Genomic DNA, 26,123 nt, shown 5'->3' with positions numbered 1-26,123 from the left:
GCCGCTCTGATTTGAAACTGCTTTACTTTTATTTCTTCCTGCTGATGGATTGTGAATTGATTGGTCTGCCACTAATCCTAAAACACAGTAAGCTTTCTGATGATTTTTATGCAATATTTATTCAGCGACTGTCAGAGGCAGGGATGGAAGGCAGGTGCATGTCAATTGAAGTGGGCTGCCGGAGCTTCACGGGACCATCTCTACACAGAACCCTCGGCACATTGGGTATCACTGGTACAAGGAGGCAGAGAGCCGTTGGCAACATCATCGAGACAGAGAGGAAGTCTCAAGGTGGCTCTGGATGAAGAGAGAAAGTCCATGGGGGTCTGCAGCATATGCTTCCTGAACACAGGTCGTGGCTTGATCGATGACGGCTGGGTCGCCTGGGTGAAGATATCCGGTGTTGAAAGACCTGAAATACCCGATGACCCTAGAGTACATCACTGATGATGTGTTCAGAACATTTGAGATGCATTCTTCAAATCAGTTCTAAGAGGAAAAAAATGAGTAAGTGAATCACTCAGCTTATTACTTAAATGATATCATCTGACATAACTTCCAGACAAATCCCTCAACTTCAAGTGTAATGGGACAGCATTTTGTACTCAAAGACATATCAAAGATAAAGTATAAAAATGAACATTTCTGAAAGACTCATGGTTAAAATGAAAGGTTTGCTCTATTGATTTAATTGCATTTTCACTTAATTTTATGCTAACAAGTCAGGACACTTTCTCATATCTGTTAGCAGAAAATAACACGATGGTTATGGTAATGATTGGACAGCAGAACTCTTTTTAAGTTCCTCATTCCACAAAGAAAGTTGCATAATTAAATTTAATCAATTGCATAGTTTATGGTAGGTAGGAACGAAAATGAACAAAAATTGTTTGGGTGTCATTAAAGCTAAAACAATCCTAATTTTATCAAAGAATGGGTATATCTTTACTCAATGTGGCTGATATAGGAATATAATATTGCACCATGTTATTTTGCTACATTCAAAGAATCAAGATATTACTTTATAATGACAAAATTGACCATATCCTAAGAATAAAGACAAAATTCAGATTCTGCCTCATCTTCCTATTACAACAATTTTCATAACACCTGCCCAACTTCATGTCTGTAAAGGGCATGGATTTGAGAAGCTTCCGCAAATAAGTTCTCCAATGCTCCATAAACTTTAAAGGAATTAATTCTATGTTTATGTTCCTGATTTAAATGTACCTGTAGAGTTCAGAGCTTGTAGAACTCAGCTGAGAATCAAACACAAGGAATTCTATCAGCTTATGATCTACTAACATTCACAGACTCCTTGGACTCTGTGTGTGGAGTGTTGCTGGGAGTGACACACACAAAATGCTGGAGCAACTCAGCAGGTTAGGCAGCATCTATGGATAGAAGTTGAAGTTTCAGGCCAAGACCTTTCATCAGGACTGGAAAGGAAGAAGCCAGAATAAGAAGGTAGGAAAAGAGGAAGGAGTATGTTTCAGGATGATAGGTGAAGCCAATTGGGTGGGGAGGGAGATGAAGTGAGATTCTGAGAGGTGGTTGGTGGAAAAGGTAATGGACTGTAGAAGAAGGAATCTGATAGTAGAGGAGAATGGACCATGGGAGAACATGAAGGAGGAGGGTCACTAGGGGGCTAGCAATAGGTAGGTGAGGAATAGAGAAGAGGAAGGCGGGGAATGGAAGAGGAGGGAAGAGGTAGAGGGAAAGTTACTTGGAATTCGGGAAATTGATGTTCATGGCATTATGTTGGAGGCCACCTAGACTGAATATGAGGTGCTGGTGGGAGGTAGCTTTCTCGCACATTGACACTGATAGTAAATTTAATTTGAACTTAGAAATTATACTGGAAATTAACTCTCAGGGTCAAATCCACTGACAGAACAAGCAGAATCAACATCCATGGAAGAAGCAGTTTTGCCTTCTAACACTCAAATCCTTTTTTGGCAATCTATATACTGCAGATTTAGTAGGGAGGGAAGAGAAAATCACCTTGCCTTTATGCTAAAGTTGCAATTTAAGTGCACCCTCAGAGATTCCCACTAATTTGAACTTCCTTTCAACTTGTACCTCCAAATTTCATTAAGAAACAAAGCCTGCCTAACTTATCTTGTTGAAAAATTAATTGACTTATATAAATATCATGGGAATTTGTAAAAATGACTTTTAATTACTATAATATAAAGATTTACATAAATTAGAATAAATTAGCGATTTGGGACATTGATTTACAAAGGTGACATTGGAGAAAATGTTCACTTGTTAATTAGAAATATAAACAAAATAACAATTATAATTAGGTGATCTAGTGTCTATCGATATTAGTGTTTCATATCTTCGCGAATATTTTCAGCTTGACGGAATTCAGGGCTATGCCTGAGAAGGAGTGAAGTCACGATTGAAAACTCAACAATATTTCAGCAATTTAAAACATAAGGTGCATGGCTCCTGCTCGAGATAAAGCAACTGAAAGTATATTCATCTTGAGTCATCAATCGCTTGATTTTGTTGGAAGCTGTCACAAAGTGTGCATTGCATGTTACAATGGACGTCATTCACAGCAGAACACAAATGAAATATTAAATATTCAGGTCGAGCTATATCAGTCAATCAACATGCTTACTGGATTGTGAACTTATCATCACCTCATCATTCCCCATTGTAGTCCGCTTCTGACAGGTTGAGTCTAATCTCCTGCAGCCGTGTTCTGTCTGTAACTGTTTTAAAAAATACACCAATAGAGTTTCCAGTTTGAAAGGTTTCTTTCCCAAGCATTTTGAATAGGGGGCGAGCTTCACGCTTGCTTGTATATACGTGTTTGAGAGAGAGAGAGAGAGTGGGAGAGAGCGCAAGAAATAGACACACAGCGAGACAGAGGGGGAGAAAAAGATATACGGCTTGCGTCAGGACCCGGGGGAGTCCTCACTCAGCAACTACTTCAAGATCTCCAAGCTGCCATGCAGAGCCAGTAGCAGTCTGCATTTAAGTACAGCGTGGTGGTCCGGGTTTCACTAACGGATCATCGCTTGCTAACCGGCCAGTAACTGGATGATGCCACAGCTGCACAAGTAATGCGAGCAAAATAGTCAGAAATGAATGTGCTTCTGATTTCCCTCTCTCTGCTGGGGCATCTATTATCGAGGGCTGAGGGACAAATCTTTGCAGGTAAGTTCGCCGATGCTACATAGAACCCGTTGTAATGTAAACGTTGTATATACGCGATAAGTTGCAAAACTTAATTGGACAACGGCCGCTATCGTTGGGGGTCAAGTAATGTTGTCTCTTCTAGTTCCTATTATATCGACTGATAGGGTAGAATGCGCTTATCTATTTGCTTCTGAAATGGCAATTTCTGACAAACTTAATTTTCAGTCTTCATTATTGCAGTTACAATGGGCTCGGAACCTACAAAATGCAGGCAGTGGGCGAGTTAACCCTTTATCTAACGTCTGTTTCTTAAGCTTCTCATGAATAACGTTGATCCGCTTCCAGCAGGTGCCTTCTAACCGAGGTCGCTAACTTTTTGACGAAGTTTACCTTCGGTTAGGGGTGACGGGGGAGGCATGCTGATCAGCTGTAGGGGCCGGCTGCTCAAGTCGAACAGGGTCTGGCCATTGGGTCGCTTGTCCTTGGGCTCAGAAACCAGAAGATTGGATAGCAGAAAGATTGTGTGACAGCCAGTGGAGCTGGTCAGTGTGGACTTGTTAGAGGAAGAAAAGGTGTGATTTGGGATGAGGTGCACGTCAGCCGGTTAATTGGCTCTGATTTTCGGGAACTCAGAAAACTGTCTCGGGTGTTGTAATACATTGGTAATCAAAGCATAGAAAACAAAAAAAAAGTGACTTAACCTATAATTGCCAGAATATTCCACTACGATGAACGTTTCCCATGTGGGACTCCATCGATCTATACAAGATCAGCTGAAGTTTTGTTAACTAAATGACTGATTCAAGATTAAGTGAAAGCACGCCAAGAGCGACGTTGCACGGTATACTGGCTCTTCAGAGAAGGATTCGGGCTTCCGATTTCTTTATTTTTTTAATTCATTGCAGTGGCACCTATGATCAAACATCTTTACAGGATATAGCCTTAAATATAAAGTCTACTTCGATTGGGAGGGTGTCTCAGATTTTTAAAGGTGCCAATCACACATAAAAGGGTTGTTTTATTAAACGAACACGCTGGTGATAAATGGAGCGTTTCTGGTCATGTGGTATAGAACACATACTCTTGTTTGAGCTGTCTAATAATGAATGAAAGTGGTTGTGCATTTTGTGTTAAATGATCCATTTATCAGTTACAATGAGGCCCCGTTGCTTTCAATTCTAAGCTGATGAACACGGAGCCGAAACACCAATTTCTTCCTAGTATTAGCTGCTTCCTATTGATGCAAACTGAGTTTGTGGCCCTTTTAAGCTGAAAATAAATGCCTTTACACATCTTTCAAGTTGGCATTCTCTACTCTGACATAATTGCTTACATGGTGTGTCACGTGCAGAAGTGCGATTCGGTACGGTTGTTGGAGGGTGAGAGATCTTGGAAAGAGTTGATTAAAATGGGAACAACAGCAATGGTATAGAACTCATCCCTGGCGAACGCTGAACTTCCCTGACAACTGGACTGTAGGAAGGACACAAGTGATTTCCAAATATAAGACATTATACGCAGAGCTCGATTTTCGTAAACCCCTGCCTTAGCTTAATCAGGCTTGTCTATGGGTTCTCTTTGTAGGTGTAAGAATTAAATATAATGTGCTAATTTGGCAATCTCCTGATGTTACTCATGCAAAGAGTTTTGTTTCGAGGGGTGACTGGGGTACTACTGTAGTTCGCCGAACAGCTGGTTACATGTTCAAATATATTTATAACTATATTCTTGTGATGAGAAACCTTTACAAAATATTTTAGTTTTACCTGCAAATATAGCCATGTGTTTATTGTTTCTGATGTACGTGGTTCTGCGATCCATTACTATAAATGCTTTGCAGTCAATGTCTTGCTCTTCTAATCTCTCCGAGACACAGCCGATAACGACTTCGGTTGGTTTTCCGTACAGCTACTTGAAATGCAAGAAAACGTAATTCTGTTTGCATTTACGTGCTAAAATTGGATTCTTTACTCGGGCTTTATTAGGTTTTCATTGCCTCATTTTACCTCATCGTTTTAACTTTTTTGCATTTCTAAAAGGCAAATGATTGTTGCCATGAGGTGGCGCCCTAAACAATAACATTTGAAAGTCTTGGCGTTTTAATAAGAGCAAAGGCTATCTTTCCATTCTTTTTAACAAACAAATGTTAGAGTTGATATGTTAAATTACATAACTTTAAAACCAGAACTTGTTTGTTAATATTCAATTTCAACCAAGTAGCCCTAAAGCTTGAAAAAGGCATTAATAACGCCCGGAAAGGAGTTCAAATGTTGCAATCAACGGATGGAGATGTCGGCTTTCAGCTTTGCCCTCCTATCTGGAGGCAGACACAACACAAGTTCATTGCGAACCTCTGGAGTTGGAGCATATGAGCTTCGGATGCCCCGTTGCTGTTCACTAACTGTCCATTACAACCCCGGCAAGATTCCACTTTGGTTAGTTTGAGGGGTGGTGGGGACTGGCTTCAACTTCAGACAAAGTTTAGCTTTAAACTGCATGTGGAATCAATGCAGCTTTAATTTGGTCAGGATTCTGCATGATGAATTTCCAAAGCCAGCCTAATGTGAGAATGTGCAAAGCAAATTGGTAAATATTTTGCTACTTTTGCAGCCTTGCCCAAGTAGAGGACAGGATAGAGGATGAAGACCTTGCTACCTTTTTAAATAAAATTGGTGAAATTAAAAATAAGCTATATTAAAAGCAGGAAATGTATTTAACCTGTTCTTGCATTGTGTGAATAACTAGCTGGAAGTTCATATAATTTACTTTAGAAGTTAACTGTTAACAAATAAATGGTGCAATGTAATAGGAAAAGAGGAAATAGAAACAAACGGCTACTTGACCATCATCCTGAAAAGAAATACAGTATATTGTATTTCTGAAATAATAATCAGGTGCCAACAGCCCAATGGTGTATTTGCCAGATTCATTACTTTTATATTTTGATGTGAAAAGCCTTGGCAGTTTGTATATTATGAAGAGCTTCAACACTTCATCCTGAGAAAACCTAGCCAATTGGGACATTGTCCAAGTTGTCAAATGCCGGTTAAGACAAATATAGAATTTTGAAGGTGTAATAATAAACATCTTGCATCAGTTTAGTTTGCTTGGAAATTTGAAAGGAACAAAAAAATAGCTAGGATTGTTATGGTAATAAACATTTTGGTTCACTATGTAATTTATTATGTTGATGATGTCGGCACTTTGCTACAGAATTGGGTAAAGTGAATCTCATAAGATCAAAAAACAGGTTAAAATCTTGTTCCAGTTCCATTGAAGGGAGCTGAATGTTTAGCTAATTTCACTTTTTTATTGAAAGTAATCAAAAGGAAAGTTATTCCAGCAATTAAAATGCTGTTGTCATCGTGTTCTTGCGCCCTTAACTCCTGGTGGAGTCGTCAGGGTGCCATCATGTCAAGCTTTTTGATGCACTCATCATGCGGCGTGTCCTGGGCATCTGAAACCTGGCAGAGCCCATCCCTCTCCAAGTTTGACCACAGCCGATTTCCTCCATCTAGGTGGTTCGCTTTGGTCGTGAACACTTGGCCATTGTAGTTCATCTGAGAACCTTTCCGCCCCGACCGGTGACTTCATCATGGAAGTCATTCGCCCAGCAGTGCTGTGTTAACACCACCCCCTTACGTGGTTTAGCCCGCCAGCTGAAACGGTTTACTGGGGGATGGTGGTTGGAGCCAACACGTGAGAGATTTAGGAGATGGATGAGAACCAGTGATGCCCGTCCACCCTGTCTGGTAGGGAGCAGTATGCCAGACATCAAAGGTACTACCTCTATCCAGAGGTAAACTATACCCCAATTAAAATGTAGGTGCAACTTAATAATGGAAACACTGCACTCAGTGGCCACTTTATTAGATATTAGCATTAACAAGGTGTATCTAATCAGCCAGTCATGTGGCAGCAACTCAATGCATAAAAGCATAACAACTTGGTCAAGAGATTTGGCTATCATTAAGCCAAACATAAGAATGGGCAAGAAATGTGATCTAAGTGACTTTGACTGTGGAATGATTGTTGGTGCCAGATGGGGTGGTTTGAGTATCTCAGAAACTGCTGATCTCCTGGAATTTTTATGCACAGCAGTCTCTAAATTTACAGAGAATGATGTGGAACAGCAAAGAAAAAAAATCCACTGGGCCGCAGTTCCGTGAGGGAAAATGCCTTTTTAATGAGAGAGGTCATAGGAAAATGGCCAAACTGATTCAAGGTGACACTATCTCAAATAATTACACAACAGTGATGTGCAGAAGAGCACCTCTGAAAATGCAACACACCAAACCTTGAAGTGGATGAGCACAGCACATGAAGAGCATAAACGTGCATACAGTGGCCATTGTATAAGTTATAAGAGGAAACTTTAAAAAAAAAAGTGGCCCCTGAGTGTATACTGTAACATCCTAATTTATAAGTAGGAGGCCCTTCTAAAGCTATCTGACTAAGGTTGTGAAGGGCCTTGTTTGAAAAGTTTCAGGGTTCTACATGAGTTTAGTAGACTTTAACTTGAAAATAGTTAGGTTTCTCTTATTGGCTATATAATCTCTTTGGCTAAAGAATAAAATAGCTGGTTTGGACTTGTGTTTATGACATGTACATATCCAGCATATCTGTAATAAGCTCCTGTATAGAGTGTAGGTGGACTATTGTCACTGAGAACTGAACAATCTGCTTAGCTGCCTCCATTGCCTATTTTCCCAGATCTGACAGAACTAACTTGTAATAATCAAGCTAAAGCAAAAGATTGCACCCTGGTTATTACATCCTTCTGCCAACTACCTGAGACTGAACTGCACTATTTAAAATATCAGAATCTGTTCTAAGCAAATTGTAACCTTTTTCTGTGCTACCATAAAAATGACCCATTTCTACTATTTGTAAGTTTGTCTGATTTCAGCCTGCCTTTGTTCCATTTGGCGTGCTAAAATCCTCATCCATGCTATGACGTTGTGATTTGATGATTCAAATGACTTTCTGATTGACCTTCCCATCCTATTCTACATAAAACTGAGGTCATTAAGAGTTTTCCTTCACCTATCTTAACTCTCACCAAGCTTAAGTCAGGAAGTGTAGAGGTGAGAGAACTGTCTTGCCTCCTGGCCAAATAATACTTAAACTTTGATATTTTTTTGGCTAACTTTTTAATCTCTCCTTTCATCACACCCTGTGCAGAGAATGCCCATTAGTATCCTTGGGAGATGTGTGATCTTCTAATGCTTTTATGTTCATCAAGAATGAACTTAATCTCTCCACTATTGATTCCCATGCCTTCATCTAGTAAGACCTGAAACTCTGGGATTTTCTACCTAAACCTTCCTGCCTCTATACCTCTCATTTCAGCCAGCACCCTAAGGAATCTATATCACTGGGCAAACATTTAGAATTTAGGTTTTTTTCCTTTGTGTTTCAGTGCCAATTTTATGTTTATCTGCCTGTGGAAAAACATACTTGTTTGCTTCGCTACATTAGGCCTTATCATATAGGGTCATGAATTAATCCTGTCTCATTGTTTGACTGGGTGTCAAGCATAGCCCCTATTGATTCTAGAACATAAACCCTCCATGAGCTCCTCTGTATTTCTTTCCTCTAGCCAGTATATAGATTAAAATATAATATGTTTGCTAATAAGTCTTTTTAACAACTTCCAATAACTTAACTATGATCTAATTTGTCATGTGGCTTACATGTGGGGACTTGAGCGCTATTCATTCAAGTAACTTCATGCTTTATTTCTCATAGCACCTGAAGTGTTTGGGCATCTTGAAGATCAGGAAACTGTAGATGCTAAAAATCAGCAATGATACAAAACAATGCTTGAATCTTTCAGCAGGCCAGACAGCATCTGTGGAAATGGAAATAGATTTTGCATTTCAGGTCAAAGACATTCTGTCAGACCTGGGAAGTAAATTAGTATAACAAATTGGAGAGAGAATGAGGGAAGGATGGACAGGACAAAGGGAATATTTCAGAAATAGGTAGGCCAAGGTTGACCTGGGGATAAGCTTTAATGAGGCGATATGGTTGATGGGGACAGTTGGGGAGAACAAATGTAGTCCTTTGTTGATGAAAATTATGAAGTGAGTACACACAGATAAAGCAATGGAAAAGGATTGTGGAATGTAGGACATGCCCAAAAGATAGGGATGTTCCAGTGGAGATTGAAAACAAGGGCCAATATTACAGAGATGATCTCCCCTGTTTTGATACAGAGAGGGAAAGATGTCTGAAGTTGTAAAATTTGGTATCGAGTCCAGAAGACTTCAAAATGCCCAATGGAAAATGAGGTGCTGATCCTCAAGTTTGCATTAGTCCTTATAATAGCATTGACAGGTCAGAATGGATGTAGCATGGGGAATTGAAGCAGCAAATAACAGGAACCATAGTGTCGCTCTTGTAGTTAAAGTTGAGCACATTGACATGGAGCGCTGCCACAAGAAAGCAGCATCAATCATCAAGGATCCCCACCGTCCAGGCTGTGCTCTCTATTCACAGCTCCTGTTGGCCAGGAGGCTCAGAAGCCTTGGATGCTCCACCACCAGGTTCAGGAATGGTTATTACCCTATAGCCATTAGGCTCCTGATCCAGCATGGATAACTTTCCTTTGCCACAACTCTGAAGTAATTCTACAACATACAGACTCACTTTCATGGATTCTACAACTCATATTCTCAATATTATTATTTTTTATTTGCACAATTTGTCTTATTCTGCACAAGGGTTGTTTGTCTTTATGTATAAATTGTCATAAATTCTATTGTATTTTTCCTGTGAATGCCTGCAAGAAAATAAATGTAGTATATGGTAACATGCATATTTTGTTAATAAATTTGACTTTGAATGCCGTGTACTAGATTGTATGGGAACGGTTGCTGCTTCTAGAAGGACGGTTTGGATAAGAAGGGGAGTAAGAGGACAGCAGTAGCAACTCCTGCAGTTGGCTGGTAAGATGGCTTAAGAAAGGAAGTGCCAGGTGGAGATGGTAGACCAAGTAGTTGAGGAGGGAATAGTTCCTTTGAAACACTGGAAGTATCTGCTGATGTTTCCAATCTGAATACAGTAGAAATTGCTCAAGGATGCTCTATTGAAAGCTGCTGGAATAGAGGGTGAGGACTAGGAGATCTGTCTTTGCTCTTTCCAAGACAGGAAAGAACCTGTCCTTGCTGCCTTTCTCTCTGTTTCATAGAACCATAGAACATTACAGCACAGAAACAGGCCCTTCAGCCCTTCTTGGCTGTGCCAAATCATTTTTCTGCCTAGTCCCACTGACCTGCACCTGGACCATATCCCTCCATACACCTCTCATCCATGTACCTGTCCAAGTTTTTCTTAAATGTTAAAAGTGAGCCCACATTTACCACTTCATCTGGCAGCTCATTCCGCATTCCCACCACTTTCTGTGTGAAGAAGCCCCCCACTAATGTTCTCTTTAAATTTTTCCCCCTTCACCCATGTCCTCTGTTTTTTTCTCTCCCCTAGCCTCAGGGGAAAAAGCCTGCTTGCATTCACTCTTTCTATACCCATCATAATTTTATATACCTCTATCAAATCTCCCCTCATTCTTCTACACTCCAGGGAATAAAGTCTTAATCTATTCAACCTTTCTCTGTAACTCATTTTCTCAAGTTCCAGCAACATCCTTGTAGACCTTCTCTGCACTCTTTCAACCTTATTAAAATCCTTCCTGTAATTAGGTGACCAAAACTGCACACAATACTCCAAATTCGGCCTCACCAATGCCTTATACAACCTCACCATAACATTCCAACTCTTATACTCAGTACTTTGATTTATAAAGGCTAATGTACCAAAAGCTCGCTTTACGACCCTATCTACCTGTGACACCACTTTTAGGGAATTTTGTATCTGTATTCCCAGATCCCTCTTCTTCTGCACTCCTCAGTGTCCTACCATTTACTTTATATGTTCTACCTTGGTTTTTCCTTCCAAAGTGCAATACCTCACACTTGTCTGCATTAAATTCCATCTGCCATTTTACAGCCCATTTTTCCATTTTGAATCTCTCGGCAAGCTTTGAAAACCTTCCTCACTGTCCACTACACCTCCAATCTTTGTATCATCAGCAAATTTGCTGATCTAATTTGCCACATTATCATCCAGATCATTGATATAGATGACAAATAACAACGGACCCAGCACTGATCCCTGTGGCACACCACTAGTCACAGGCCACCACTCAGAGAAGCAACCCTTCTCTACCACTCTCTGGCTTCTCCCCACTGAGCCAATGTCTAATCCAATTTACTACCTCTCCATGTATACCTAGCGACTGACTCTTCCTAACTAAACTCCCATGCGGGACCTTGTCAAAGGCCTTACTGAAGTCCATGTAGACAACATCCACTGCCTTCCCTTCATCCACTTTCCTGGTAACCTCCTCAAAAAACTAATAGATTTGTTAAACATGACGTATATTTCCAATATTTTTTGTTTTCACTTCGAAGTGCTGTTTTCCTGAACTTGGGCCTTCCTTTTCATTGCATATTACATTGTCAAATTTCAAGAACTTGCTCTACTGCCAATATGTGAAATTGGCTTGTCTGTCATGTTGTTGGTAATGCAGCAAGTTATACAATATATTGTAAATGCTCTTGCACTCCTGGAACATGCTTTTTATGGCATTTAAAAGGTGATCATTTAAATATATGTAACACAATTTGGAAACATAGATCTTGTTAGCTGAAATCGCTATAATTTATATATCCTATAAGTGAAAGATTACATTTGATTGAACCTTACTTTGACCAACACTTCATTTGTCCTCACGGAAACAAGGAATGTAGATTAGTGTTAAATAATGAATTCACACAACCACAAAAGGAAAGACAAGTTGCTTGTCCATCATAAACCTTATTTATTAAAAGCGACAAACAATCATCTTAAAGGATACAATGGGCCAAGCGGCATCTGTGAGGGGAAAGGAAGTGTCAATGTTTTGGGTCAAAATTCTGCATCAAGACTACTTGCAGAATATACTATTTGCTCTCTGAGCTTCTCGTGAGCAAGAATTTCATTGTATCCTGGTGTGTGTGACAATAAGCTAATCAATCAATGATTCAAGGTTCTGACCCAAACATTACCAATTCCTTTCTTCCCCCCCCCCCCACCCTCTGATCCATTGAGTTCCACCAGTAGATTGTTTGCTGCTGCAGATTTCAACATTGGCGGTCACCTGCATCTGTAGTTAGTTCATTCTCAGATATCAGTTTGGCCAACACATTTTATCTTGTAAATGATTGAAATACAAAATGTGTTTGGGTAAAGGATTCAATATAAAATTTTAAATCATTGTAACTAACAACAAAACATGAGTTGGCTGCTTTCTTTCCGCTAAGATACTACAGCAGAATTTAAAAGAAAATCCAATCACTAAGATAAAATCTTGTGGAATTAAATACAAAACAGTAAATTATATCTCTGGGCAATAGAAAAGATTGGAATTGGATTCTCAGCCTTCTTCAGTATAGCATTGTAGCTTTAGGTGAGAATAGTCGGGTTGTAAATGTCAAAGCAATGATTTTGGAGTGATTGCTTAAGTGCACCTTGATAATCAGACATCACAGAAGTATAAGAAACCTTTGTCTTGAATAAGAACTGCCCTTAAGAGAATTGCATATCTGATTTTTTCTTTCTTCTATCTGGACAAAAATTGTGCTTTCTATCTAATTCGGCTCTTGAACATTGGGGCAGGAAGCAAGACTTGCAGTTTGAAGCTAAGATTCAGTGTAATTTACCACTGTATTTCTTTCTGTGAAAATGGCTAAAGAAGTTTGTTTAAAGAAAACTGATTAAAGACTATACCTCTTATCTGGACAGATCTGCTTTGAGCATCAATTGATGACCTTGTGTCATGTCACAGTACAGTCAGTTTGTCTTTGTGAATTCCTTTGGCTGAAAGTTATATGTGATTTGATTTTCTTGCTTATTATTCCTGAATCCAAAATTATGGTGAGAATAAATTACTTTATGTACTCATTAATAAAAGTTTACAAAATGATTGTGCTTAAAAGAATGTTTCTTTTGGTTTTAATTTAAGAATTTGGATATTTTTTCCACACTTTTAAAAATATTTTGTGGTTTATATTTTAAAATTGTAATGCAATGGCTTTCTCATTTGTAAACCTGGAAAAAAATTGGCTAATTAGGGTCAGTTTTCGGAAGAAGATGTGTTACCTGCAAGAACGACAAATGATCTACAGGAAGAACTCAGCAGGTTAAGTTGCAGCTGCTGCCTTAAGCCCTGCACCTCTACTGGGACATGGGCCATCAACAGAGTCCTCTTTCTTAGGCCACTCTTTAAGTAGCTCGTCTTGGTGTATCCTTCCTCTCCCAGGGTTGAGATTTTTGGGACTTCCTGTTTCTGTAGCTCTTGCTTTTTATGGGATGGGATTGCTAACCCAATGCCCAACACTCCTATCGCAGGAGGGCTTGGGACCATTCATGGTGAAGTTGAGCTGCATCTGTGGAAGGAAAGGAATTGTCAGTATTTCAGTTTGAAACTGTGCATCATCTACCTGAAAACCTTGGTCTCTATCATAGGTAGTCCTTTCTGTTCTTTCCATCCCTCGCCACCACTGTAGCTAAAAAACGTGTTTTCCATTTCTAATAAAAGGTTATTGACCTGAAATCTTATTTTTGACTCTCTTTAAACAGATGCTACATGATCTGCTGAGTATCTCCAATATGTTCTGCTTTCTATTTCAGCTTTTCAACTTTTTTTTAGCTTTTTAATTTTGTGTGGTATTCCTTGAGAAAGGTGTGAAATGGTTTATCACACCAAATATATTCTACTTAATTGACTTAACTGTTGTCCATTTACCAGCATACCAATAATTAAAAACAACTTTTAAAATGGGATATAAATATTTGGAATAAAAATAGTATCATCATTCATTCTCATCATGACTCAGTGCTTGCATACAAGCTATTTGCAATACAACAAAAGATATGGTAAACTTTGTAAAACCATGTATTAAATATGTAGTATTTTTCACCCTTTCCTTTCAGCCAAAGCATGCACAAATATGACTTTGCTGTGCTCTGCAGATGATTAGAAATTGATATTTACATTGTAATGAATAATATTGAATATGCAACTGATGGTAGTAACATAACAACCATATTGATTTTTCAGAAATCTAGCATTGCAATAAAGAAATGCAGTAGTTGCAATGCAGATGAAAAAATTAATTTTGTCCATCTGGTAGACAGGTGGCAATATGTGAAATAGCATGCCCAACTTGGATGCTGCAGTTGTTTATCATTGTTTGAAAGATTTAAGTAGACTCAATTATGATTTGCATTGGTTTCGGACAAATGGCAAGATGCCTTTTCCAGGTTTGTGCTCCTAAGGTTTTCATTGTTGATTTTGCAATTTTAGGAATGATGCAAGTCAAAATGGTTTGAATGTTTTGATAAGTAACAGATCTCTTTGCATGATGTGCAAGTTGTGTATCTAGTATTTGAGTAATATAAGCATTATGTGATTAACCATTCTTTGTAGTATTGCAGGTTAAATGTAGAAGTATGCGAGAGTCATACGTCATCACACCACCATGTTATAATTGGGTGTCTCACTAAAAGTTAAACTAAGAACATACATGAGTTATCCCGTTTCTGTTTATCTTTCAATTAGTTTTTATGTTTCAGTGTTCCAAAACATAAAAGTGGAAATGAGTAAGTTTTAAATGAATTCAAGATGATTATCTACATGTTGAAGCACAGCAAGACATTTGAGTTTTAAAACAAGTGCAGTAAGGTGCTGGAGTTTTTAAAAAAAAACATAGTACTTTTTTTTTTCTTTGCAAGTGGAGAGTGAGACAATTTTTGGCAGAGTGCTTCAGATTTCATAAGTGGAATCAAAAGGAAGGGGAGTCCATTTCAGCTTGTGTGACTGGATGGCTCAGACAACTTCAAAGGTCCAATTGAATGTCAGAAATGTATACAATATACATCATGAAATGCTTTTTCTTTGCAAAAATCCATGAAAACAGAAGTACCCCAAAGAATGAACGACAGTTAAACATGAGAACCCCAAATTCCCCCCAGCTCCCCCCCCCCATAAGCAGCAGCAAGGCAATGATGTCCCTCCCCCAAGCAAAAAAGCGCACCTGATACGGAGCACAAGCGTGAACTTGACGATAGCAAAGACACAGAACTTGCAGTTATCCCAAAGATGATTGCATTTCATCCAGCGTTCGACAAGCCACAGGTTCTCTCCCTCTCCCTAAGGGAGAGGGAGGTATCCTCCCTTTTCACAGTGAGGGGGAGACGTAACAACAACCAACTAGTTTACAATGTTAAAAAGTCCGTTTCTTCACATATTTCATTGTCAGTTCATTGATGGGCTTAATGATGCTCTGAGAGATTTACTTTATGCAACCTTACAAGAAACATTCAAAAATGGCTCCTAGTTGAGGCACAACTCACAGTTTAAAAAGCAGTTGAAATGTTTGCATCAATGGAAACAGCAGACAGAAACATAATTCAGTTACTGTGGGGAATGGAAAGTGAGCATGAACAAAATTTCAATGCCTAGACAGAAAAGTCTGGCTGAATAAGGTGTGTTACAGGGGCTGTTGTGGCAGGTGTTCACATACTCAAGACCAATGGAGTTTTAAAGGCAAAATTTACAGCAAATACAACAAAATAGGACACATACAAAGAACATACTTGGCAGACAAAAATAAATAGAATGCATGGGAAAGATTAAAAATTCAACCTACAGTTTCAAAAAGAGCACTGAACTACATGCTGCTGATGTAAAATCTGATAATGATAGTGATACAGGACTGCATAGTTTTGAGAGTTACATGTGAAAACTAATGAGTAACAATATGGATTACAACAGACGTGAATGGCAAATTAGTTAAAGTGGAATTGGACACTGGCTCAATTGTTTTACTCATTCCACAAACTGAGTTTGAATAGCACTTCAAAGGTACTGAACTGAAGCCTGCAGATAGCTAACTGAGAATTTGTACTGGAGTAAATGTAATTCCTGTGGGAATAACATTTGTAACAGTGAAATACAACAACCAACAGACCACATTGAGCCTGTACGTGGTAAAAACCACATATGGGGCAGCATTATGGGTCATGAATTTCTGAGACAACTACAACATGATTGGAGATCCATCCACCATTTGCATCCCACATTCTCTGTAATAGTTATCCAAAAGAGAATTAAGAAGGGCATTGGATGATGCCAACAGTGTTCAAGGATGACATTGGAAAACTCAAACATATCAAAGGTAAAACAGTGTTAGATGAAAATGCCACACCAAAGTTTTGCAAGGCCCTTCAAGTTATTTATACCATGTGTGATTAAAATAGCCAGTGAGTTAGATTGCTTGGAGGCTGAAGGAATTCTTTCCAAGGTTGAGTGGGGCCCATGGGCAATGATAGTGGGCCCACTAACCAAGAAGGATGGGTCTATCAAGATCTGTGGTGATTTTCAGATCATGATCAACCCAGTACTGAAGGTAGATCAATACCCTCTGCCCAGGATAGAGGATATCTTTGCAAACCTTTCTGGAGGAAAACACTTCAGCAAAGTGGACTTAGAAACATAGAAAACTTACAGCACAATACAGGCGCTTCAACCCACAAAGTTGTGCCAAACGTGTCCCTACCTTAGAAATTACTAGGGTTACCCATAGCCCTCTGTTTTTCTAAGCTCCATGTACCTATCCAAAAGCCTCTTAAAAGTCCCCACCAGCTCTCCACCAGCATTGCCAGCAGCCCATTCCACGCACTCACCACACTTTTAAAAAAAAACAACTTACCCCTGACATCTCCTCTGTACCTACTCCCCAGCACCTTAAAACTGTGTCCTCTTGTGGCAACCATTTCAGCCCTGGGAGAAATCCTCTGACTATCCACATGATTAATGCCTCTCATCTTGTACACCTCTATCAGATCACCTCTCATCTTCCTTCGCTCCAAGGAGAAAAGGCCGAGTTCACTCAACCTATTCTCACAAGGCATGCTCCCCAATCCAGGAAACATCCTTGTAAATCTCCTCTGCACCCTTTCTATGGCTTCCATATCTTTTCTGTAGTGAGGTGACTAGAACTGAGCACAGCACTCCAAGTGGGGTCTGACCAGGGTCCTTTATAGCTGCAATATTACCTCTTGGTTCCTAAATTCAATACCACAATTGATGAAGGCCAATACACCATATGCCTTCTTAACCACAGAGTCGACCTGCGCAGCTGCTTTGTGTCGTATGGACTCGGACCCCAAGATCCCTCAGATCCTCCACACTGCCAAGATTCTTACCATAAATACTATATTCTGCCATCATACTTGACCTACAAAAATGAACCACTTCAGACTTATCTGAAATGAACCACTGTAGACTTATCAGACTTCAGACGTAGCTGAGGTCTACCTACAGATGGAGACAGAAGAAGAGTCCAAAGTGTTTCTCACTATAAACACTCAGAAAGGGCTTTATTTCTATAATAGGCTTATTTTTGGAGTAGCATCTGCACATGTATTCTGGCAGAAACCTATTGACCATGTGCTGCAAGTACACCCAGGCATTCAGTGGTACCTGGATGACATATTTACCAGTAAGGGTGATAAAGATAATCTCCAAAATTTCAAGGGTGTTTAAAAAGATTATGGGCTCAGCTCAATGCAACAAGTGAGAATTCTTTAAACAAAGCTTCACTTATGTTGTCAAGGCCAGATGCAATCACAAACAATAGACTGATAATAGCAAGGTTGAACAGGTCTGCCCCTGATGTACAAGTTTTAGTCAAGTTTGCTGAGAAAATTCAAGCAGTGATGGATGTGTCGGGGCCAAAAGGGCATGTCGCAGTTGTGGCCCATTTTAGGATTTGTCAATTACTATAAAAAAAAATTCTTGCCAAACCTGGCTACTGTGCTCCACTGTCAAAAAAGATAAAACCAAAAAGATCCCATGTCTTGGGTTTACATGGCGACACAAAATGGCTGGAATGTGTAACGGAAATTCCAGTTTCCTCCATCTGTACCAGCACTGTGATGAACTTGCCCTGAATGAGGGTTGCCTTATGTGGAGATTGAGTTTTGATGTACCATCCAAGCTATGTACTGGTCATCTAAATATAGTCAAAGTGAAAACTTGAACTTTTGTCTGGTGGCCTGGAATAGATTAACAGATCAAACAGCTTACTGTGCCGGATGCCAACACGTCCAGAAGAAAAGTATCCAGAGCTGTCAGAACCACTTCCTGCAGTCCTAGAGTCAACTCCTACATCCACTGGCGGAGGCCCCAGAACTTGATATTATTTCACAGTCACAAGTCTTATCTGCCAAGCAGAGTGCCCTCCTGTTATCCTATAAGAATATGAAATCCCTCTTGGCTCTATAATGTGACGACAGAGCAAAATGTTACATATTTAAGTTGAGTTGGAGTTTATAGTCAACCAGGAAGGAGCATTATTTAATTAATATTTCAGTTATATTTGAGTAATGGAAATATATTGTTTGATTAAGATTTTTTTATTATTTGCATAATGCATTGCCGGTTGTATGTAGAAGAATGTGACAGCCATATGTCTTCACCCCAACACTTAATTGAGCATCTCGCTAAAAGTAAAACTAAGAACGTACACGATTTATCCCAGCTCTATGTTTGTCTATCAACTAGCTTCTATGGTTTGGAGTTGCAAAACATAACTTACAGATTTTGTGTAATGTTGCTATCAGGATTGTGTGATTGACTCTGGTTTTGAACATTGTATTTGTTTTCTTAGACGGTAATAGTTTAACCCAGTGATCATAAGATTGAAAACATTATATCTATCTGGATACCTGTTTCTGATCCAGAACTGTTGCACAAGGGAAGTAGCATGCTATCAAAATTCCCAAACTCAAATCTTGCAGATGATGAAAATCTGAAAAGGAACAGAAATACTGTGCATAATTAAAAAGGTGGGTTGTGTTTGTGTAAGGCAAAATAAAGTTGATGATTCTTTTGATCTTTCAAAAGAAAACAATGCATTTTTGGATGAAGAATCTCATATGTATCACCTACAATGGCTTGATATCACAACCACTGACCATATACCAAAGGGCATGGCTGACAGATCACAAAGAGCAGACCTGTTCAACCTTGCTATTATCAGTTTATTGGTTGTGAATGCATCTGGCCTTGACAACATCAGTCAATGTACCCATGGCGTAAAGCTGTTATGGAGATAAAGTTCCCACTTCACTCCAACAAAGGCCTTCATTGTATTTGGTGCACCACGTTCTTGCAAAACTAGTGTAGGTTCAGAATAGACTTTGGGCAACCATGGGGTGTTGAGATCCATTAGCATTGGTAGAAATCTACTTTGTCAATTTCTGGCAAATCAAATGAGAAGAGCTGAAGGGTAAATCAGCAGCTGCAGCAACCTACAGAAATGAGGCATCAACTGGTGAAACTACAATAGGGAACTATTTCAATGCGTGCAATGGATGGATCTCTGTGATCTCATTCAATCCTGGTGCAACCTGGATTACTGAGTGGTAAATGGCCTCGGTCTCAAGATTCTATGAAATATGGCTCAGTCTTGCACTTGAGACTGAGGGAAACTAAATTTAGTGTGTTTATCTTGATATTCCAGTGGTTTGGCTTGCTCCTGAGGATCTGTGTGTAAAGGAATCACTGTGTAAATGGCACTCTCCAAAGGAAGACAGTAAGCAAGCAAAAGAAAAAAAAAATCACTTTGGTCATGGGCTATTTCATCAGATGCAGCAAAAGGAGGGAAATCAGAAAGGGAGGATCCAAAGTTCAAAGTACATTTATTATTAAAGTATGCATCCTGTATACAAACTTGAGATTCGTCTTGCAGGCAGCCACAAAACAGAAACCACAGAACGTATTTAAAAAAAAACCCACACAACAAAGTCTGTCAAACCCCAAAGTGGAAACAAAAGAACAATAAAAAGGTAAAGAAATAACTCACAGAACATGAACTGTAGAGTTCCCAGAAGTGACTCCATAGCCATGGAACAAATTCGGAACTGAGGCAAGTGTAGCTTGTTCAAGAGCCTGATGGCCACAGGCCATGGTCACAGAGAAGGTTCAGAACTGAAGTGGGTGACCTTCACAGAGTAGTGAGCCGATCACCAGTTTGTCCAGCCTTGACATTTTTGATCTTTATTACCTTGCTTGCTGCTCAAATTGGCCAAACATTGATTCATTTTACACTCTCTATGTATGGGCCTCGCCACTATAATCTGGCCCTATGTCCTCTCAGGAATCACCACCATAGCTGTACCTGCATTCTCACGAGTTCAGTTCACTGAATCCTTCAGTACTATTAACATTTTTTGTGAAATCAGAATCAGATATACTATCACTGGCATGTGCCGTGTAATTTGTTAACTTATCAGCAGCAGGTCATTGCAATACCTAATATAGAAGAAAAAATAAATTAAATGCAGTACACGTATATCAAATAGATTAAAAATCATGCAAAAACAAATATAATTAAAAAAGTGAGGTAGTGTTCACGGGTTCAATGTCCATTTAGGAATCAGATGGCAGAGGGGAAGGAGCTGTTCCTGAATCACTGAGTGTGTGCCTTCAGGCTTCTGTATCTCTTAACTGATGGTAACAGTGAGAAAAGGGCATGCCCTGGGTGCTGGAGGTCCTTAATAATAGATGCTGGCTTTCTGAGATACCGCCCCTTGAAGATGTCCTGAATCCTTTATAGGCTAGTACCCAGGATGGAGCTGATTAAAGTTACGGCCCTCTGCAGCTTCTTTTAGTCCTGTGCAGTTGTACCCCCCCCCCCCCCCATACCAGACAGTAATGCAGCCTGTCAGAATGCTCTCCAAAGTATATCTATAGAAATTTGAGCATTTTTTTGTTGACATACCAAATCTCTTCAAATTCTTAACGAGATACAGTCGCTGTCTTGCCTTCTTTATAGCTGCACCGACCAGGTTTAGGTCCTCAGAACTTGACGCCCAGGAACTCGTAGCTGCTCACTCTCTCCACTTCCGATTCCCCTGTGGATTGGTATGTGTTCCTTCGTCTTGTCCTTCCTGAAGTCCACTGTCAGCTCTTCTTACTGCTGTTGAGTGCCAGGTTGTTGCTGCAACACCACCCCACTAGTTGGTATTGAAACAATCTGGTTCTGTCAGCTGCATAAATCTCAGGAAGACCATCTCTGGCCTCGTCAAATGTGGGAGATTGAAGTGCAAGCCCCCCTGTTTGTGTAGATGCTGCATAATACTTTACAAAAAAGGACAACGAAATGACACACGGTACACCACATACAATTAAACAATTTAGCTTTATAATTAATGTGACTAAATGGTTAGTAAAGAAAAAGCAAAAAAAAAGAAAAGGGCCTATTTTAATGAAACAGTCCAACGTACACAATCTGGAGCTCACTGTTTCCCTTCACCGATCCTCCTTCGATCTCCCTGGGCATCGTGAAATCATGGCCCCGCTCTGGGTCGAGTCCTATGACCGCTTCTCTCTGGCGAACCAAAGGACCCAGCTCACACCAATGTCAGGCACACAACATGAAAAATGCACTCCCTTCATTGGATGGCTCGCATTCCAGAGCACACGCTATCTCTATCTCTAACCATAACCCAAATACCGCTTCTACAGAAAGACCATTACGTCAGCAGTGAAACCTTTCCCAGGGTATTACAGTACATATCACCCCGTACATCCTCTGTCTCCAGTGGTTGTATCATCAGCAGATTTGTAGATGGTATTTGAGTTATACCTAGCCACACGGTCATGGGTATATAGAAGGTAGAACAGTGGGCTAAGCACACACCCCTAAGGTGCACCAGTGGTGATCGTCAATGAGGAGGAAATATTATCACCAATCCACACAGATTGTATCTTTTGGTTAGGAAGTCGAGGATCCAATTGCAAAGGAAATCTAGGTGGAGATTAATCTGGATACCGTAATTACTCAGCAGACCCAATGCAATAAGCTGAGGGATAATGAAACTTGCTACACAGTCTTCACATTACATTATCTATTATATTATATCAGTGGATACTAAATTCATAAGGGGGTTGGGGAAATCTATTATTTGAGGTGAGGAGATAGCGATGGGAAAGGGATTGTTGGAAGGATTACAGGAGGAAGGGGCTATAAGTGTTGGCTGGGCTGACAATCGGGGAGCAGTTTGCCTGATTCCTATGCTGTTAGAGGTGTTGGTAAGGCAGATGATTGTGTTGGAATAGGGAGGCTTCTGGCTGAGAATGATCCCAGAATTCAATCTGGGACTTCGGAAATCTGTTAAGAAATCTGTTATTTATTTACAAGGTAGTGATTTATTTATAATATTTTCTTAACCATCAACAAATCTGCTTACTTATTCAACGAAGGGTGTGCAAGAAAGACCTATTTTTCAGTCTGATTGCTGATCCAGCATTTGTTTTGTTGTGGGATTAATTGTGCAGTAATACCCATTAGGGATTTTAAACCTGCATATCTACTAGACAAATATATTTTTGGCCTATTCTTGGCAAATAAACAAGAACATCAATTCCTCTAAAAGTTTGAATTGATTAATATTAACAAAACAGGAAATTGACAATTTTGCTTGAAACATGACTGATTTGACACCTCATTAATAAATTTCTAATTCCACTGGGATATCGAGATGTGGTCAAAATAAATTATTGTTTACTACTATAGAGTAGCATTCTATTTATTGATTTATAGGATACAAAAATGTAAAAAGGCATTTAATGTGCAAAAGAAGAACTTGAAAGGATTTTAACACTTTTTTAACATTCTTTATTGCAGAAAAATTAAGAAATATAAAAGGTCCGTGTTGGCATCCCCTACTAAACTTGGGTGGGGGTGCAGTATGATTCTGTATTAACACTGTTCAAGAGGCACAAGATGCCATCAGCTAACACAAGATCCCCCTTGTTAGGTAGGGCCAATATAGGCTTTGAGTGAGAAGCTGGTGAGCTGAGGGCAATTGTACTTTTAGTCTACTTGTTGCCACCTGGACTGGTGAGTTGACTAATTTCAGTTCATTTGTATTTCCAGTTTGAATTTGAACTCCAGTTTGTAAATCAGGTGGGAGAGTGGAAAGCTGATTCAATGAGAACTAATCAATGAGGAGGGATGGACTACGGGGGTATAAATGCCACTGAATAGACATGTCTGGGCATCATCTCTGAAGATGACAGAGTTTGTCATTGAAACGTCAGTTATAAACAACACCTGTACCTTGCAGGAAGCCTGAGAAGAGTTTATTCATTGTATATACTGGGAAAGCACAAGTTCCTTTTTTATAAACTTTTTGTCTTTCCACCACAAACATTTTTGTAGTAAAAGGGAATGTACTACATATTCTGTAACAAATAAGTGTTGGTAATTTCATCTAATAGTATTGGGGGTTAGGGAGGGGAAAATGTTAGAAAAATGAGTTTAAGAACAGACCACTGCCAAAAATCAGCCTTGTGGTTTTTGGAATAAGTAATTTTGGGATTCTTGCCCACAAGAGGATTTATTACCAGACAAAGTGACTGCCACATGATTGGAGAAGATGTTCTTGAGGTCAAATGTTAAATTAAGAACTCATCTGGCTTTTGAGGTGGATAGGAAAGATTTCTTCATGCTCTATCATGGAGGGAGGTGGGGAAACAAGATGAGATCTGCATACAAGCCAATATTCTTCCCTTAGCCATTACCTCTGACAATGGGTTGACTGGTCACTGTTTGAGTTGCAAATCCTTGGTAAACATAAGGTGTTCATTCCATTACTTGACATGACAGCTCATTTAATGGTGATTTATTCAACATGGGAGCTGCTCTTTGTTGCTCTAGGGATGTAGCATCTATGATCAAAGTGATTTCTGATGCTGAATTTGAATTGTGCCCTTTATTGGGTCATAAAGTAGTCTTGGATCCAACCAGGCAGAATCTTATCATTTTGTCTAGGACTAAACTGGGCATATTATATTATTGGTTCCTTATTCTTGATTTGCACTGTTTGTTTAATATTAGCAAAATCACTTCAAGCCTTTCACAAATCATCCTTGAAGTCTAAGCCGGCTTATTCAACAGTAGCAGCTTACTTGTTGAGCATTTTTATACCTTGGGATTTGCTGTTATCTAGTAGAACCAAAAAGTTGCTCAGCTTTGGCGAAGATTGTTGTTCAAAGCACAGCAATTAGCCCAAAGTATATTTCTAAGTTTGGCTCACTTAGTTATAATGAGGTCAAAAAGCATTAAGTGTGTGGCTTACTTCAACAATTTAAAATAGTGTTTCAAGCCACATAATATAGAACTGGTGTGACAAAGGGCCATTTCTTCTTGGGCCCAATACTTAACCAAACTTCAAACTTCACAATTGAAAAGGTTCTAGATTTATGAAATATGTTGTGTATGCTGCTTGCTGAACCTGTAAATATTATTAGCAAAACAAAAACTAGGGATTACATGGCCAATAAGGTTGTTTGTTTGGAGTTGAATAGATAATCAATGTAAGTACTTTCAGACCAATAATAGATTTTTTCATGTGGCCCTCACCACACTTTTTGTTTGTATAGAGCACTCTGTTTAGTTACAGCAACCTTATGAAAGTCTGATTTGCAAGAAATACTTCTTGTAACCATTATGAAATGCTTTGAGTGGCCGGTCATGGAGCACATTAAAACCATTTTTCTGGCTACAATGGACCCTTTCTGGTTTGCTTAACGCCCAGATCAATCCACTGATGATGCAATGACCTCTGCCCTTCACTCTGTCATGTCCCGCCTGGAAAATGGGGTCTCATGCCAGACTGCTGTTATGGTTGGGCGTTCAACTCCATCATATCCCTGAAACTGGTGGAGAAACTATCCTCGCTGGGTCTCAGCACCTTCCTTTGCAATTGGATACGGGATTTCTTAACAGTAGGGCCCAGTCAGTCTGCGTGGGCGGCAACGTCTTTTGTCCCATTACGCTGAGCACTGGTGCTCCCCAAGGTCATGTGATCCATCTCCTGCTGACACATGACTGTGTCGCAGGATCTAGTCAAACTATATCATCAAATTTCTGGATGTCACAACAGTGTTTGGCCTTATCAAAAATGATGATGAAACTGAGTGTAGAGAGGAAGTGGAATAACTGGTGGATAGGTGTGAGAAGAACAACTGATAGGCGAACATGGAGAAGACAAAGGAAATCATTGTGGACGTTAGGAAGGTGCAGACAAACCATCCCCCTCTGTGAATACATGGCTCCTCTGTAGAGAGGCAAGTGCACCATTCCTGGGAGTTCACATCACGAATGATCTCACCTACTCCTTAATATCAACTTTCTGAACAAGGTGGCACAGCAGCACGTCCACTTTCTAAGAAGATGGAGGCAAGCAAGGCTCCCTCTCTCCGTCTGAACTGCTTTTAATAGGAGCACCATTGGGAGTGTCTTGACAAGTTGTATCTCCATCTGGTATTGGAGCAGTCGAACATTGGACCAGAAGTCTCTACAAAGAACTGCGAGATCAGCTGAGAGGATCATTGGGATCTCCCTACTATCCATTGGGGACATTTAACAGGAGCGCTGAATATGCAGGCCCTTGGTATTGTTATGCATCCCACCCATCCATCCAGCATCCACTCTGACTCTCTACCATCAGGAAGGAGACTACAATGCATAAAAACAAGAAATGTCAGGATGAGAAACAGTTTTTTTTTTCTCCCAGGCCATTAGGCTTCTGAACTCCTGGCAAATCATATTCAAAGTGTCACTAGTTAATCAGTTCCATACCTATATAATATTAATACACTTTAGTTTGTTATATATGTGTGATTCATCTATGGATTTTATCCTTGCCTTTTTAACTTGTGTTTTATGTGCTTTACACCCTGTTTTGAAGAAATGAGACGACAGTTTTAAATACATTATTGTCATTTAATTACATACATGTATATAAACTTGTCTTGTCCCTTATTCTTTCTTGAAAATGTT

General features: G+C 39.6%; 1 protein-coding gene across 1 annotated transcript in view; it reads left to right on the top strand.

The window, feature by feature from the left end:
* The first annotated feature begins 2,957 nt into the window (after positions 1 to 2,957).
* ptprt (protein tyrosine phosphatase receptor type T) overlaps positions 2,958 to 26,123 on the top strand; it is a 1,496,000-nt gene continuing 1,472,834 nt past the window's right edge. Inside the window, exon 1 of the mRNA XM_059980706.1 lies at positions 2,958 to 3,177. Coding sequence (XP_059836689.1) covers positions 3,105 to 3,177 — 73 coding nt within the window. The 5' untranslated portion in view covers positions 2,958 to 3,104. The remainder of the gene's footprint in view (positions 3,178 to 26,123) is intronic.

This window comes from Hypanus sabinus, chromosome 9 (assembly GCF_030144855.1).
Source record: "Hypanus sabinus isolate sHypSab1 chromosome 9, sHypSab1.hap1, whole genome shotgun sequence".
Lineage (NCBI taxonomy): Eukaryota > Metazoa > Chordata > Chondrichthyes > Myliobatiformes > Dasyatidae > Hypanus > Hypanus sabinus.
Note: the sequence above shows the minus strand (reverse complement) of the source record. Positions and strands in the feature narration are given on the sequence as shown.